This window comes from Oncorhynchus clarkii, chromosome 22 (assembly GCF_045791955.1).
Source record: "Oncorhynchus clarkii lewisi isolate Uvic-CL-2024 chromosome 22, UVic_Ocla_1.0, whole genome shotgun sequence".
In the NCBI taxonomy this organism is placed as follows: Eukaryota; Metazoa; Chordata; class Actinopteri; order Salmoniformes; family Salmonidae; genus Oncorhynchus; species Oncorhynchus clarkii.
This window is the reverse complement of record NC_092168.1, coordinates 39,368,274-39,384,725: the sequence shown is the minus strand read 5'-3', so window position 1 is coordinate 39,384,725 and position 16,452 is coordinate 39,368,274. Positions and strand designations below refer to the sequence as shown.

The following is a 16,452-nucleotide window of genomic DNA, read 5'->3' as shown; positions in this document are numbered from 1 at the left end:
TATTACACAGCCGGTTTCCAGTAAAAGCCTGCAACCTCAAACCACAAGAGAAGTCGCCTCGGAGCTGTGTTGTGTTGGGAAAGCTGTTACATCACAGCCCCAGAGTCCCTAGCGGTCTCATTTCCGGACGTTTCTTCCTTAAAACTATATTCGAAAAATGTTTAACGAATTACAGTGAAAACACGTTTTAGCAATATTACATGTGTTTAAAATAAGTTATTTTGAAGCCTGGAAGGTTTGTGTATGCTTCCCGTTCGGCCACAGACTTCAACTGAGTGAAGGAAGTATGCTGCAGCATTTATATAGCCATCTAAAAATAGCTCACCTTTCACTGCCATGTATGACTAGAGTGACAGCTACACAAAGCCAATAGCGGCTCGCCATTCATTCTAACTCCTCCCTTTTACCTATTTTAGCGCCGCCTTAATTGGACGCCAGTGAGATCATCAAACCCTATTTACCTTATATGGTCACGCACGGAATTGATTGACAACAAACCACTCCCCCGTCCGAGTCGCTTGCTCGCTCCGCTCACTAGACAGCTAGCCCGAGCTACTCTCCCAGTCGCCTGATGAAGCTACTGCAGGCAGCGGAAAAACCAACCTGGAATTTATAGAGCGAATATTGCAATCTGGCAATGCGGAAATAGATGGACGTTTCATGTTACCGAGTTGGCATTCCACTCCTGGACTGAAGACCTAAGAGTTAGCGCCAGAGAAAAAAGGATTGCAATTCAGAGACATAATATTCAACTCTTCTTTTTCTATTGTTTATAGTGGTTCTTCGGTGTGTTATTTAGTTCCAGTGCTATATAGCGCCATACTTTCTGGTGCATGGACAGACGCACAGAGGAGGATCTGAAGACATTTTTTTTGTTAACCCCTAACCATACAAAAGTGGGGTTGTATTTCTTCCGGTGGATCAAAGTAAATTACTTTCAAATCTTGCATCAACATGGACGTGTTGGCGAATTACAGTATTTTTCAGGAACTCCAACTCGTGCATGACACTGGCTATTTCTCTGCAATGCCTTCGCTGGAGGAGAACTGGCAGCAGGTGATTTGCTGCTTTTTCTTTACTTTACTGTATAACTGTCTTGACTTGTATTGTAGCAGCCTAGTATTTGTAAATCATCACTTATATGCTGCTGGTACTCCGGAGCTCGAGCTGCGGCGCTCACTTGTCTCCCCATGCAGCCTGTCATGAAAACATTCTCAAGTTGATCACACCAGCAGGCAGCACTGTGTAGAGGGAGACAGGCTGCTATGGAAGCGTCTGTGACCATAATTCCACCCGTGTGCGCTATTTTCCAACCCCCGGTATACTATTTCGTTTTTCTAGCTCTTCTCTGGCTTTAACGGCTCTTGGTTGCATCTCGCTTGCCGATTGTAACAGTGTTATGCTGCAATTAATGACAAGCGATGTCTTGTTGGAGACAAGTCTGCATTCTTCATGTTATTTGATTGTTCTTATTGGTTATATCAATTGATCATAGCACCTTGATTGCATGGTAGGCTATAATAGTAGTATAATTTGGTTTTAAGCACAAGACGCTATTTGAATAACATTGTAACGGTTTGTATTTTCCGTGTTTTTTAGTGTATTGAATGCGGAGCGCCGTCTGTCATTCGCTCTGTTTGGTTTATTCATAAAGGATGGCAACCAACCTGAGAGCTCCCACACAAAATTGCACGTCTGTCAGGTGCGATTTGAGAAGGCGCGGGGCAATTTAGGCATAGATGTAGGACTCGTAACTAATAACAAGAGACTTGTTCTTAAATAATGCATCCGCATCTGTCAGATTACTTGGTGTTTTCAGCCTGTTGGTACGAGAACCAACTCCCGATTGCGATGCAGAATATATTATCAACAGCGAGCCGCGAGGATGTTCGCGTGAGGGTGATAAGCAAGGCGCATGGGGGAAGAGTGGGTGTTTGTGTGTGTGTGTGTGGTAACCTAGTGAACGCATACCATACCATACATACCATTAGTGCTTTTGGTTGGAAATCCACTCTCACCAGTGATCCGAATGGAGCATGTGATGTTGCTGGAAAGCTGGGGGGGAAATCCCCTGTATTTGTCTGTGTCATTGTGGCATGTCGCGCTCGACATGAAGGCAAACCACTCATTCATTAGAATGAAGTCATCCGCAGGGTTGGCAGTGGTACAGTGAGCACACACGGGCATGGCCAAGCAGGCAGACGTGCCAACGCTACTGCCAGTTACCACTTATCCCACTTCTGTGGGTGACTTACTGACACTAATTCACATGACTTGATCCTATTACTATTTGGTCGAGTGATGCTATTGGTTTACAGGAAAGGAGTGGTTGTGATATTACTGTGTAAGAAGAATAATAGGTGCGTCATTTCATGGAATGAGATCAGGTATCTGTCCTTTTTAAAGATGGAGACTGGTGAGCTTTCGAGTGCTTGGCCGGAGTTACTGATTCGGTGCGCGTGGTGAGATGAGCGCGTATGAGTCCGCGCTGGAGCTCCACTCTGCTGTGCGCACGGCTGCACGTATCGGCTGGTCTCGTGTTGACTGGCTGTCTCCCCCAACTCATTGCAATTCCATGTGCTCAACTGCGGGAAAGGAATCGGCTGGTTATTTATCGCTAGTGTGTGAGCGTGAAAAGGATCCAGCAGACCCCCTGAGCCCCCCTTACACACACACACACACACACACACACACACACACACACACACACACACACACACACACACACACACACACACACACACACACACACACACACACACACACACACACACATGGTTGGCTGGCATGTGCTAATGGAAAGCTGTGGTCTGGCAGGGCTCATCCCACCACTTTCATCAGTAATTGGCTGCTTGCTGTCAGAAAGACAGACAGACAGGCAGACGAGTCTACTCTGCTCCATCTATCATTCGCCCTCTTTGTTGTCTCATATAACCTGTTCACTTTTTGTGTCCATTAGCAGCCTTGACACACACAGGGACTAGTGCCTTTTTGTCACAAGGCTGTTGTACATAAAATCTGTCCATGTGGTAACGTGTGTTTGTTGTGTGTGTCCTGTGTGTTTGCCTAGCTGGCACTGACACAATGGTGCCATGTTGTTTGGAATGGCTGTCAGGTCGGCCTACTGGCATGTTTGTGAGGACCTTGGGTTTGGGGAGAACATGGTTTGTGAGGACCTCGGTCTGGGGGGAACATGGTTTATGAGGACCTTGGGTCTGGGGGAACATGGTTTATGAGGACCTTGGGTCTGGGGGAACATGGTTTATGAGGACCTTGGGTCTGGGGGAACATAGTTTGTGAGGACCTTGGTTCTGGGGGAACATGGTTTATGAGGACCTTGGGTCTGGGGGAACATGGTTTGTGAGGACCCTGGGTCTGGGGGAACATGGTTTGCGAGGACACTGGGTCTGGGGGAACATGGTTTATGAGGACCCTGGGTCTGGGGGAGAACATGGTTTATGAGGACCTTGGGTCTGGGGGAACATGGTTTGTGAGGACCTTGGGTCTGGGGGAACATGGTTTGTGAGGAACAGTACACTGAATCCAGACACCTAGCCACACACCTACTGTAGCCTTCTCCAAACCTAGCAGTGAACTGCTCCAAGTCTTCCATTACACAGCAAAACCATGCCAAAAGAGAGAGGAATAGAGCAATAGGAGGAGATAGAGAGGAGTAGAGAGAGAGGAGGAGATAGAGAGATGAATAGAGAGAGAGGAGGAGATAGAGAGAGGAGGAGATAGAGAGATGAATAGAGAGAGAGGAGGAGATAGAGAGATGAATAGAGAGAGAGGAGGAGATAGAGAGATGAATAGAGAGAGAGGAGGAGATAGAGAGAGGAGGAGAGAGATGAATAGAGAGAAAGGAGGAGAGAGATGAATATAGAGAAAGGAGGAGAGAGAGAGGAGGAGAGAAATAAATAGAGAGAGAGGAACAGAAAGAGAGGAGGAGAGAAATAAATAGAGAGAAAGGAGGAGTGAGAGAGGAACACAGAGAGAGGAATAGAGAGAGGAGGAGAGAGAGAGGAGGAGAGAGAGGAGGAGAGAGAGGAGGTGAGAGAAAATAGAGCGAGAGGAATAGAGAGAGATGAATAGAGAGAGAGGAATAGAGAGAGAGACATAGAGAGAGAGGAATAGAGAGAGAGGAAGAGAGAGAGAGGAGGAGTGAGAGGAATAGAGAGAGAGGAGGAGATAGAGAGATGAATAGAGAGAGAGGAGGAGATAGAGAGATGAATAGAGAGAGAGGAGGAGATAGAGAGATAGGAGGAGAGAGAAGAATATAGAGAGAGGAATAGAGAGATGAATGGAGAGAAAGGAGGAGAGAGAGGAATAAAGTGAGAGGAGGAGAGAGATGAATAGAGAGAGAGGAGGAGAGAAATAAATAGAGAGAGAGGAACAGAAAGAGAGGATGAGAGAAATAAATAGAGAGAAGGGAGGAGTGAGAGAGGAACACAGAGAGAGGGAGAGAGAGAGGAGGAGAGAGAGGAGGAGAGAGGAGGAGAGAGAGAAATAGAGCGAGAGGGATAGAGAGAGACATAGAGAGAGAGGAATAGAGAGAGAGGAGGAAAGAGAGAGGAGGAGAGAGAGACATAGAGAGAGAGGGATAGAGAGAGAGGAGGAGTGAGAGGAATAGAGAGAGAGGGATAGAGAGAGAGGAATAGAGAGAGAGGAATAGAGAGAGAAATAGAGAGAGAGGAATAGAGAGAGAGGAGGAGAGAGAGGAATAGAGTGATAGGAGGAGAAAGAGGAATAGAGAGAGAGGAATAGAGTGAGAGGAGGAGAAAGAGGAATAGAGCGAGAGGGGGAGAGAGAGAGGGGAATAGAGAGAGAGGAGGAGAGAGAGAAATAGAGAGCGAGGGGAATAGAGAGAGAGGAATAGAGAGGGAGAGGAATAGGGAGAGAGGAATAGAGAGAGAGGAGGAGAGAGAGAGAGGAATAGAGAGAGAGGAGATAGAGAGGAGGAGAGAGAGAGAGAGGAGGAGAGAGAGAGAGAGGAGGAGGAGAGAGAGAGAGAGAGAGAGAGAGGATGAGAGAGAGGGAGAGGAGGAGAGAGAGAGGAGGAGATAGAGAGGAGGAGAGAGAGGGAGAGGAGGAGAGAGAGAGAGGAGGAGATAGAGAGAGAGAGGAATAGAGAGAGAGAGGAATAGAGAGAGGGGAGGAGAGAGAGAGAGGAATAGAGAGAGAGAGGAATAGAGAGAGAGAGATAGAGAGAGAGAGAGATAGAGAGAGAGATGAATAGAGAGAGAGAGGAATAGAGAGAGAGAGGAATAGAGAGAGAGAGGAATAGAGAGAGGGGAGGAGACATTTGAAATGTCTTTATTCTTTTGGATCTTTTCTGAGTGTAAAGTTTACTGTTTTTTTAATGGTTTATTTCACTTTTGTTTACGATATATTTTCCTTGCTTTGGCAATGTAAACATATGTTTCCCATGCCAATAAAACCCTTTAAATTGAATTGAAATTGAGAAAGAGAGAGAGTAATATATAGAGAGAGAGAGAGAGAGAGAGAGAGAGAGAGAGAGAGAGAGAGAGAGAGCGGAATAGAGGAAGATGAATAGAGGACATCACTTGGAAGGACAAACCATAAAAGTCCCACATGATGGAGGTAGAGAGGAAGGGAATGAAGGGGGAAAGGAGGGGGTGGAAAGTGAGGGAGTTAGTTGAAAAAAGCCCTGTCCTGTCTGTGTAGACAGGTGGATAAAATAGTTTTTTCTAGTGCAGCTCGGCACCGTTAAAGCTGCCTGATGTTTTTACTGGTGCGGTCGGATGGCTTGATAGGATAGCGTCTACTCCATCTAGCGTGGCCCTAGATCTGCCAGGCAACCTTCCTTCCCTTCCTCCCTCGCTCCGACATGGAGACAAGATGGATGTCTGTGGCAGGCCCCCGGTGAGCAGAGTATGAATCAGGCCGTAATGGACGCGATATGGGTGAATTGAGTTTCAGTGCTGGGGGGGAAGAGGGGGACTAGCAGTGTATGATGAAGGGCCGGCGGCGAGCCATACATGATGAAGTAGTCCCCCCCTCCTCCGTTCTCTCTCTCTCTCTCTCTCTCTCTCTCTCTCTCTCTCATTTCAATTCAATTCAATTCAAGGGCTTTATTGGCATGGGAAACGTGTTAACATTGCCAAAGCAAGTGAGGTAGACAACATACAAAGTGAATATATAAAGTGAAAAACAACAAAAATTAACAGTAAACATTACACATACAGAGGTTTCAAAACAGTAAAGACATTGCAAATGTCATATTATATATATATACAGTGTTTTAACAATGTACAAATGGTTAAAGGACACAAGATAAAATAAATAAGCATAAATATGGGTTGTATTTACAATGGTGTGTGTTCTTCACTGGTTGCCCTTTTCTCGTGGCAACAGGTCACAAATCTTGCTGCTGTGATGGCACACTGTGGAATTTCACCCAGTAGATATGGGAGTTTTTCAAAATTGGATTTGTTTTCGAATTCTTTGTGGATCTGTGTAGTCTGAGGGAAATATGTCTCTCTAATATGGTCATAAATTGGACAGGAGGTTAGGAAGTGCAGCTCAGTTTCCACCTCATTTTGTGGGCAGTGAGCACATAGCCTGTCTTCTCTTGAGAGCCAGGTCTGCCTACGGTGGCCTTTCTCAATAGCAAGGCTATGTTCACTGAGTCTGTACATAGTCAAAGCTTTCCTTTGGGTCAGGTATTCTGCCACTGTGTACTCTCTGTTTAGGGCCAAATAGCATTCTAGTTTGCTCAGTTTTTTTGTTAATTCTTTCCAATGTGTCAAGTAATTATATTTTTGTTTTCAGAACCATGAAGGGCAGTGGGTTCTATTTTTAGCCAGGTTTTAGTTTGTATATAGATTTTTATTTTCCTTTAGATGGCATTGAAGACCCTTCTTGCCTTGTCTCTCAGATCGTTCACAGCTTTGTGGAAGTTACCTGTTGCGCTGATGTTTAGGCCGAGATATGTATAGTGTTTTGTGTGCTCTAGGGCAACGGTGTCTAGATGGAATTTGTATTTATGATCCTGGCAAATTGACCTTTTTCAGAGCTGAGATTTACTGTCAGGTCCCAGGTCTGACAGAATCTGTGCAGAATATCTAGGTGCTTCTGTAGGCCCTCTGTAGGCCCTCCTTGGTTGGGGATAGAAGCACTAGATCAGTAAACAGTAAACATTTGACTTCAGATTCTAGTAGGGTGAGGCCGGGTTCTGCATACTGTTCTAGTGCCCTCGCCAATTCATTGATTTTTATGTTGAAGAGGGTGGGGCTTAAGCTGCATCCCTGTCTCACCCCACGGCCCTGTGGAAAGAAATGTGTGTGGATTTTATAATGTCGTATGTTTTTCCCCCAACACCACTTTCCATCAATTTGTATAGCAGACGCTCATGCCAAAATGAGTCAAAAGCTTTTTTGGAATCAACAATGCATGAGAAGACTTTGCCTTTGTTTTGTTTCTTTGTTTGTCAATTTGAGTGTGCAATGTGATGACGTGGTCTGTCGTACAGTAATTTGGTAAAAAGACCATTTGACATTTGCTCAGTACATTGTAGTCTGTAGTCTGCTGTTAATGATAGTGTAGAGGATTTTCCCAAGGTTGCTGTTAATGCATATCCCACGGTAGTTGTTGGGGTGAAATTTGTTATAATTTCTGTGGATTGGGGTGATCAGTCCTTTGTTCCAAATATTGGGGAAGATGCCAGGGTTTGTATTTTGTCCTGTAGTTCATTCAATATAGTTGGAGAATCTAGTGAGTTCTGGTAGTTTTTAACAGTTCATTATAAGCTTTATATTTGATCATGTGTATGGGTTTGCTGTTTTTTAATTTGTTATAGAGCAAACAAGATTGGAGAAGTGGTTTACCCATACATCTCCATTTTGGATAGATAATTATTTGTGTTGTTGTTTGTTTAGTGTTTTCCAATTTTCCCAGAAGTGGTTACAGTCTATGGATTCTTCAATTACATTGAGCTGATTTCTGACGTGCTGTTCCTTCTTTTTCCGTAGTGTATTTCTTGATTGTTTTAGTGAGTCTCTATGTTTTTGGTTAGATAGGTTTCTCAATTTCTTTCTTGAGTTTTTGCATTCTTAATCAAATTATTTACATTTTTAGATTTGATAGGGAAGCTGACAGGTTAAATACACTGTTTAGGTTTTCTACTGCCAAGGTTACACCTTCACTATTACAGTGGAACGTTTTGTCCAGGAAGTTGTCTAAAAGGGATTGAATTTGTTTTGCCCAATAGTTTTTTGGTAGGTTTCCACACAACTTTCCTTACATCTACACCATTTCTTAATATTATTCAGTTCCTTTGGCTTTGATGCCTCAAGATAGAGTATTTCTCTGTTCAAGTAGATTGTGATTTTGCTGTGATCTGATAGGGGTGTCAGGTGACTGACTGTGAACGCTCTGAGAGACTCGGGGTTGAGGTCAGTGATAAAGTAATCTACAGCAGGTATTCCCAAACAGGAGTATGCGCAATGCCGTTGGGGGTACGCCAAATAAAAACGTGATTCAGATTTTAAATATTTGTAATTTTTATTTCTTCACATTTTCAAACAGTCCATTTAGTATGGCCCGCGTCCATAGAGACAAATACCAGCTCGACTGGTAGTACTGTTACTACCAGCGGTACTACACCTGTACCTGTCGATGACACAAGTTGATCTGCTTCCACAAGCACATCCAATACTAGCATCAGTAATTCTACATGTGTTGTTAGCCCAGCTAGCATGGACACTGACAGTTGTGGATCTGATGCAGCTGAAGAGCTACTGCCCGTTACCCGGGAAAGCACCAAGCTACTGCCCCCTTACCCGGGAAAGCACCAAGCTACTGCCCCCTTACCCTGGAAAGCACCAAGCTACGGCCCCCTTACCCGGGAAGGCACCAAGCTACTGCCCCTTACCCGGGAAGGCACCAAGCTACTTCCCCCTTATCCGGGAAGGCACCAAGCTACTGCCCCTTACCCGGGAAGGCACCAAGCTACTGCCCCTTACCCGGGAAGGCACCAAGCTACTGCCCCCTTACCCGGGAAGGCACCAAGCTACTGCCCCCTTACCCGGGAAGGCACCAAGCTACTGCCCCCTTACCCGGGAAAGCACCAAGCTACTGCACCGACACTCTTGCACAGACATTTAGAAACAAAACATGCCAATTTAAAAAAATAAGCCACAGGAGTTTTTTGAGCGAGAATTATGACGTCTTTCAAGTAGTAAGATGTATAAAATCAACAGATACCATTAATAAGAAGGGGCTATAAGCATCTTATATGGTGAGCTAGCGAGTTGCTAGGACAGGCAAGCCCCATACTATTGTGGAGGACTTAATTCTTCCTGCTGCTGAGGATATGGCTGGGACAATGCTGGGGGAAAAGGCCAAATAAACTATACAGACAATTCCTTCATCAAACAACACAGTTTCACAACGCATCAGTGACATGGCAGGAGATTTTTTAAACAATTACTGCTTTGCATACAAGCCAGTGGATTGTATGCGTTACAGCTGGATGAGTCAACAGACGTGGCGGGCCTGGCACAGCTCCTGGTATATGTCCGTTATGTTTTGTGGGGGGTCAATTAAGGAAGACATCCTCTTCTGCAAACCACTGGAAACCAGGACAGCAGGAGAGGATATTTTTTAAAGTACTGGACAGCTTTGTGACAACAAATGGACATTGGTAGTCAAGATGTGTTGGTAGCTGTACTGATGGTGCAAAAGTCATGACAGGGAGACATAGTGGAGTGGTAACACATGTGCAAGCAGTTGCTCCCATTGGGTACACTGCAGCATCCACCGAGAGGCTCTTGGGTACACTGCAGCACCCACCGAGAGGCTCTTGGGTACACTGCAGCATCCACCGAGAGGCTCTTGGGTACACTGCAGCATCCACCGAGAGGCTCTTGGGTACACTGCAGCATCCACCGAGAGGCTCTTGGGTACACTGCAGCATCCACGAGAGGCTCTTGCTGCCAAGGAAATGTCTGACAGCTTGAAAGACGTTTTGGACACTACTGTGAAAATGGTTAACTTTGTTAAAGCAAGCCCCCTGAACTCTTGTATATTTTCTGAACTATGCAATGTTATGGGCAGCGACCATTGACACATTTTTTTAACTTGAGAGACGAGCTTAAAGTTTTATTTACTGACCGTAATTTTCACTTGTCTGACCGCCAGAATGATGACAAGTTTCTCACACGGCTGGTCTCGCTGGGTGATGTTTTTTCACCCTTGAATGATCTGAATCTAGGGTTACAGGGACTCTCCAACTATATTCAATTTGCGGGACAAAATTGAGGCTGTGACTAAGAAGTTGGAGCTCTTCTCTGTCTGCATTAACAAGGACAACACACAGGTCTTTCCATCATTGTATGATTTTTTTGTGTTCAAATGAACTCAAGCTTACGGACAATGTCAAATGTGATGTAGCGAAGCACCTGAGTGAGTTGGGTGCACAATTACGCAGGTACTTTCCCTAAACGGACGACACAAACAACTGGATTTGTTATCTCTTTCAATGCCCTGCCTCCATTCCACTTACTGATACCTGAACAAGAGAGCCTCATCGAAATTGCAACAAGCAGTTCTGTGAAAATGTAATTTAATAACAAGCCACTGCCGGATTTCTGGATAGGGCTGCGCTCAGAGTTTCTTGACTTGGCAAATCGCGCTGCTAAGACACTGGTGCCCTTTGAAACCACCTACCTATGTGAGAGTGGATTTTCAGACTGCGTAGAAAATTATGTAAGACTGAGACTCTCTCCAATACTTCCAACATTGCAGAGTTATGGACGTCCTTTCAATCATACCCTTCTCATTAACCTGTGGTGAGTTATTCAATATTTTTGATGAAAAAATAAGGTTTTATATATAAGATGTTTAAATAAAGAGCAAAATTATTGATTATTATTATTATTTGTGCCCTGGTCCAATAAGAGCTCTTTGTCACTTCCAACAAGCCTGGTTGTGACAAAAACTCACACTCATTCTTATGTCTAATAAATGTATCGTATAGTGTGTGTGTGGCAGGCTTACAATGATGTCAAATACCAACATTTGAGAATGTGCTGACCCTGGTGCTAGAGGTGGTACGCAGCTGGAGGTTGAATGTTTGAAGGGGTACGGGACTATAACAAGTTTTGGGAACAGTACTACAACCAAGAGATGGACTGTAGGTGTGCCTACCGTAGGAGTCCCCTCAAAGACTACCATTGACTATGTCATGGCCAAAAGTTTTGAGAATAACACAAATATTAATTTTCACAAAGTCTGCTGCCTCATTTTGTATGATGGCAATTTCCATGTACTCCAGAATGTTATGAAGAATGATCAGATGAATTGCAATTAATTGCAAAGTCCGTCTTTGCCATGCAAATGAACTGAATCGCCCCAAAATATTTCCACTGCATTTCAGCCCTGCCACAAAAGCACCAGCTGACATCATGTCAGTGATTCTCTCGTTAACACAGGTGTGTGTTGACGAGGACACGGCTGGAGATCACTCTGTCATGCTGATTGAGATCAAATAACAGACTGGAAGCTTCAAAAGGAGGGTGGTTCTTGGAATCATTGTTCTTCCTCTGTCAACCATGGTTACCTTCAAGGAAACATGTGCCGTCATCATTGCTTTGCACAAAAAGGGCTTCACATGCAAGGATATTGCTGCCAGTAAGATTGCTTCAAGGAGAGCGGTTCAATTGTTGTGAAGAAGGCTTTATAGCGCCCAAGAAAGTCCAGCAAGCGCCAGGACCGTCTCCTAAAGTTGATTCAGCTGCGGGATCGGGGCACCACCAGTACAGAGCTTGCTCAGGAATGGCAGGAGGCAGGTGTGAGTGCATCTGCACGCACAGTGAGGCAAAGACTTTTGGAGGATGGCCTGGTGTCAAGAAGGGCAGCAAAGAAGCCACTTCTCTCCAGGAAAAACATCAGGGTCAGACTGATATTCTGCAAAGGGATTGGACTGCTGAGGACTGGAGTAAAGTCATTTTCTCTGATGAATCCCCTTTCCGATTGTTTGGGGCATCCGGAAAAAGGCTTGTACGGAGAAGACAAGGTGAGCGCTACCAACAGTCCTGTGTCATGCCAACAGTAAAGCATCCTGAGACCATTCATGTGTGGGGTTGCTTCTCAGCCAAGGGAGTGGGCTCACTCACAATTTTGCCTAAGAACACATCCATGAATAAAGAATGTTACCAACACATCCTCCGAGAGCAACTTCTCCCAACCATCCAGGAACAGTTCGGTGACGAACAATGCCTATTCCAGCATGATGGAGCACCTTGCCATAAGGCAAAAGTGCTAACTAAGTGGCTTGGGGAACAAAACATTGATATTTTGGGTCCATGGCCATAAACTCCCCAGACCTTAATCCCACTGAGAACTTGTGGTCAATCCTCAAAAGGCGGGTGGACAAATTTGAAAAAAAACTAATATTGACAAACTTCAAGCATTGATTATGAAAGAATTGTCTGCCATCAGTCAGGATGTGGCCCAGAAGTTAATTGACAGCATGCCAGGGCAGATTGCAGAGGTCTTGAAAAAGAAGGGCCAACACTGCAAATATTGACTCTTTGCATCAACTTCATGTAATTGTCAATAAAAGACTTTGACACTTATGAAATGCTTGTAATTATACTTCAGTATTCCATAGTAACATCTGACAAAAATATCTAAAGACACTGAAGCAGCAGATTTAGTGAAAATTAATATTTGTGTCATTCTCAATATTTTTGGCCACGACTGTACATACCCAGCGTGCAACAGATTTGCAGGAGTTGTGACCCGTTTTTGTTGGTTATGTTGTCGTCGTTGTGCCTAGGGGGCATATGGGGGAGGGAATGCTGTTACCTCCAGGTAGGTGTTTGTTCCACTGTGCGCTGAGGGTGTCATCCAGTCCTGGCATTTAGGTCGCCACAGACTAGTACATGTCCCTGGGCCTGGAAATGATTGATCCAGGATGGAAAGCTGTCTTCATTAAAGTTTGGGGATTCTAGTGGGGGGATATAGGTAGCACACAGTATGACATTTTTTTCTGTTGAGATCATTTCCTTTTGAATTTCTAGCCAAATGTAAAATGTTCCTGTTTTGATTAATTGAATAGAGTGAGTTATTTCTGCTCTATACCTGTTTAATAGAGTGAGTTAGCTCTGCTCACTTCCCTGTTTCACACCTGGTAGTTTGGTGGATGGGACTACCAGCTCTCTGTAACCTGGAGGGCAATCAGTGAGTACATCTCCTCTATACCATGTATCTTGTAGGATGACAATGTCTGTATTTCTGATTTATTTGGTGAAGTCCAGGTTCCAGCTCTTTAGGCCAAAGGCAGATGACCTCAGGCCTTGGATATTCCAAGATGATATAGTGAAGGCTTTGTGTTCCATAAAGTGTCCAATGTTGTTAGTCGTGTGGTTTGGCCTCAGAACAGTAAGTGTGAGCAGAACAGCTGAAACTGTTGTGGGTTGCCCTGTACCATTACTGTTCCAGACTTATACAGGTTGACATTGGCTGACTAAGAGTCCTCGTTGTCTAAAATAGCACTCTGCCATAACAGGGGATGGTCTGTGTGGAAGATTAAGTTGCTTATGTTCCCATTTTTATAATAGTCGTCAAAAAGTGTCTCTTGATTTTCCATAAAGAGCTTATTTTTGTACCCTTTCCTTATCATACCTTTCCGTGCCTACCTTTCCGTGCTATCATCCGGAGGGAACTGTATTGTAATGACCTCTGAACAGTGGGAGGGGGCTTCAAAGGCCTCTGCATTTGGGTGGGATAAGCTGTGAAACTCTCCTGCCATTGTTTGGCTCAAGGGCTTTGACACCTCTCACTTCACACCTCAGTGCTAATTGAAGTAGCAGTCAGATGTGTTCTGTTTTAGCAACCTTGGTAGCCTTAACTTAGCATTCAGTCCTTAAAATGTAAAATATATCATTGTAACATATTTTTCTTCTTGGCTTTAAAAATAGCTTCAGACTTAACATGACTCACTCAGTTCCAGGTTGGATGGTGTTTTCACATTTCTGTTGTTTGTTTGACAGAGCATTTGCTGTGTAGCTTGGAAATAAAAAAAAATGGTAGTAAAACTCCTTCCAAAAATCAGGTTGTAGGTTTGGAGTTTTGATTTGGAGTGAAGGTTATGTTGTGGAGGGTAGTATCCTGTATATGCCCTTGCCGAAAAATCCAAACTCATATAATTCTAAATCTATATTTTTGTAAAAACATTCTGAAAAAATGCAGGAGCTCATCTACTCATATCTCTCTCCTTCTAGTAGATTTCTCCCTCTCTTTCTCTCAATTCAATTTAAAGTGCTTTATTGCATGGGAAACATATGTTTACATTGCCAAAGCAAATGGAATAGATAATAAACAAATGGGAAGTAAAGTCTTCCTCTCTCTCTCTCTCTCTCTTTTACTCTCTCTCTTTCTCTCTCTCTCTCTCTCTCTCTCTCTCTCTCTCTCTCTCTCTCTCTTTCCCTCTCTCACTCTCTCTCTCTCTCTTCCCCCTCTCTCCTCTCCCCCCTCTCTCTCTCTCTCGCTCTCTCCTCTCTCTCTCTCTCTCTCTCTCTCTCTCTCTCTCTCTCTCTCTCTCTCTCTCTCTCTCTCTCTCACTCTCTCTCTCTCTCTCTCTCTCTTTACCCTCTCTCCTCTCCTCTCTCCCTCTCTCTCCTCTCTCCCCCTCTCTCCTTTCCTCCTCTTTCTCCCTCTCTCTCTTTCTATCTTTCCCTCGCCTCTCCTCTCCTCTCCTCTCCTCTCTCTCTCTTTCCCTCTCTCACTCTCTCTCTCTCTCTCTCTCTCTCTCTCTCACTCTCTCTCTCTCTCGCCTCTCCTCTCCTCTCCTCTCCTCTCCTCTCCTCTCCTCTCCTCTCCTCTCCTCTCTCTCTCTCTCTCTCTCTCTCTCTCTCTCTCTCTCTCTCTCTCTCTCTCTCTCTCTCTCTCTCAATTCAATTCAATTCAATTCCAGGGGCTTTATTGGCATGGGAAACAAATTGCCAAAGCAGGTAGATAATATACAAAAGTGAGGTAGATAATATACAAAAGTGAAATAAACAATAAAAATGAACAGTAAGCATTACACTCACAGAAGTTCCAAAAGAATAAAGACATTACAAATGTCATATTATGTACAGATAGAGTGTTGTAATGATGTACAAATGATTTGTTAAAAAAGTTTGAAATATCCAATAAATGTCGTTCCACTTTATGATTGTGTCCCACTTGTTGTTGATTCTTCACAAAAAAATACAGTTTTATATCTTTATGTTTGAAGCCTGAAATGTGGCAAAAGGTCGCAAAGTTCAAGGGGGCCGAATACTTTCGCAAGGCACTGTATACAGTGTTGTAACAATGTACAAATGGTTAAAGAACACAAGGGAAAATAAATAAGCATAAATATGGGTTGTATTTACAATGGTGTTTGTTCTTCACTGGTTGACCTTTTCTTGTGGCAACAGGTCACACATCTTGCTGCTGTGATGCACACTGTGGTATTTCACCCAGTAGATATGGGAGTTTATCAAAACTGTGTTTTTGTTTTTCAAATTCTTTGTGGATCTGTGTAATCTGAGGGAAGTATGTGTCTCTAATATGGTCATACGTTGGGCAGGAGGTTAGGAAGTGCAGCTCAGTTTCCACCTCATTTTGTGGGCAGTGAGCACATAGCCTGTCTTCACTTGAGAGCCAGGCAGACGATGGCCTTTCTCAATAGCAAGGCTATACTCACTGAGTCTGTACACCATCAAAGCTTTCCTTAAGTTTGGGTCAGTCACAGTGGACACAGTGGACAGGTATTCTGCCACTGTGTACTCTCTGTTTAGGGCCAAACATCTGCTAACCATGTGTATGTGACAAATAAAATTTGATTTGATTTGATTTGATTTGAATAGCATTCTAGTTTGCTCAGTTTTTTGTTCATTCTTTCCAATGTGTCAAGTAATTATCTTTTTGTCTTCTCATGATTTGGTTGGGTCTAATTGTGTTTCTGTCCTGGGATTCTGTGGAGTGTGTTTGTCCCAGGACCAGCTTGCTTAGGTGACTCTTCTCCAGGTTCATCTCTCTGTAGGGGATGGCTTTGTTATGGAAGGTTTGGGAATCACTTCCTTTTAGGTGGTTGTAGAATTTAACGGCTCTTTTCTGGATCTTGATAATTAGCAGCCTGATTCTGCTCTGCATGCATTATTTGGTGTTTTACGTTGTATACGGAGGATATTTTTGCAGAATTCTGTATGCAGTCTCAATTTGGTGTTTGTCCCATTTTGGGAATTCTAGGTTGGTGAGCAGACCTCAGACCTCACAACCATAAAGGGCAATGGGTTCTATAACATATCATTTTATGTACCTTTTTGATGGCATAGAATGTCCTTCTTGCCTTGTTACTCAGATCGTTCACAGCTTTGTGGAAGTTACCTGTGGCGCTGATGTTAGTTTTTTGTGTGCTCTAGGGCAACGGTGTCTAGATGGATTTTGTATTTGTGG

At 44.0% G+C, this 16,452-nt stretch overlaps 1 protein-coding gene across 1 annotated transcript in view; it reads left to right on the top strand.

The window, feature by feature from the left end:
• Positions 1 to 538: 538 nt before the first annotated feature.
• The window catches only part of LOC139380894 (Krueppel-like factor 7), a 151,858-nt gene continuing 135,944 nt past the window's right edge, over positions 539 to 16,452 (top strand). The window contains exon 1 of the mRNA XM_071124047.1: positions 539 to 1,056. Within this exon, the coding sequence (XP_070980148.1) occupies positions 955 to 1,056 (102 nt within the window). The 5' untranslated portion in view covers positions 539 to 954. The remainder of the gene's footprint in view (positions 1,057 to 16,452) is intronic.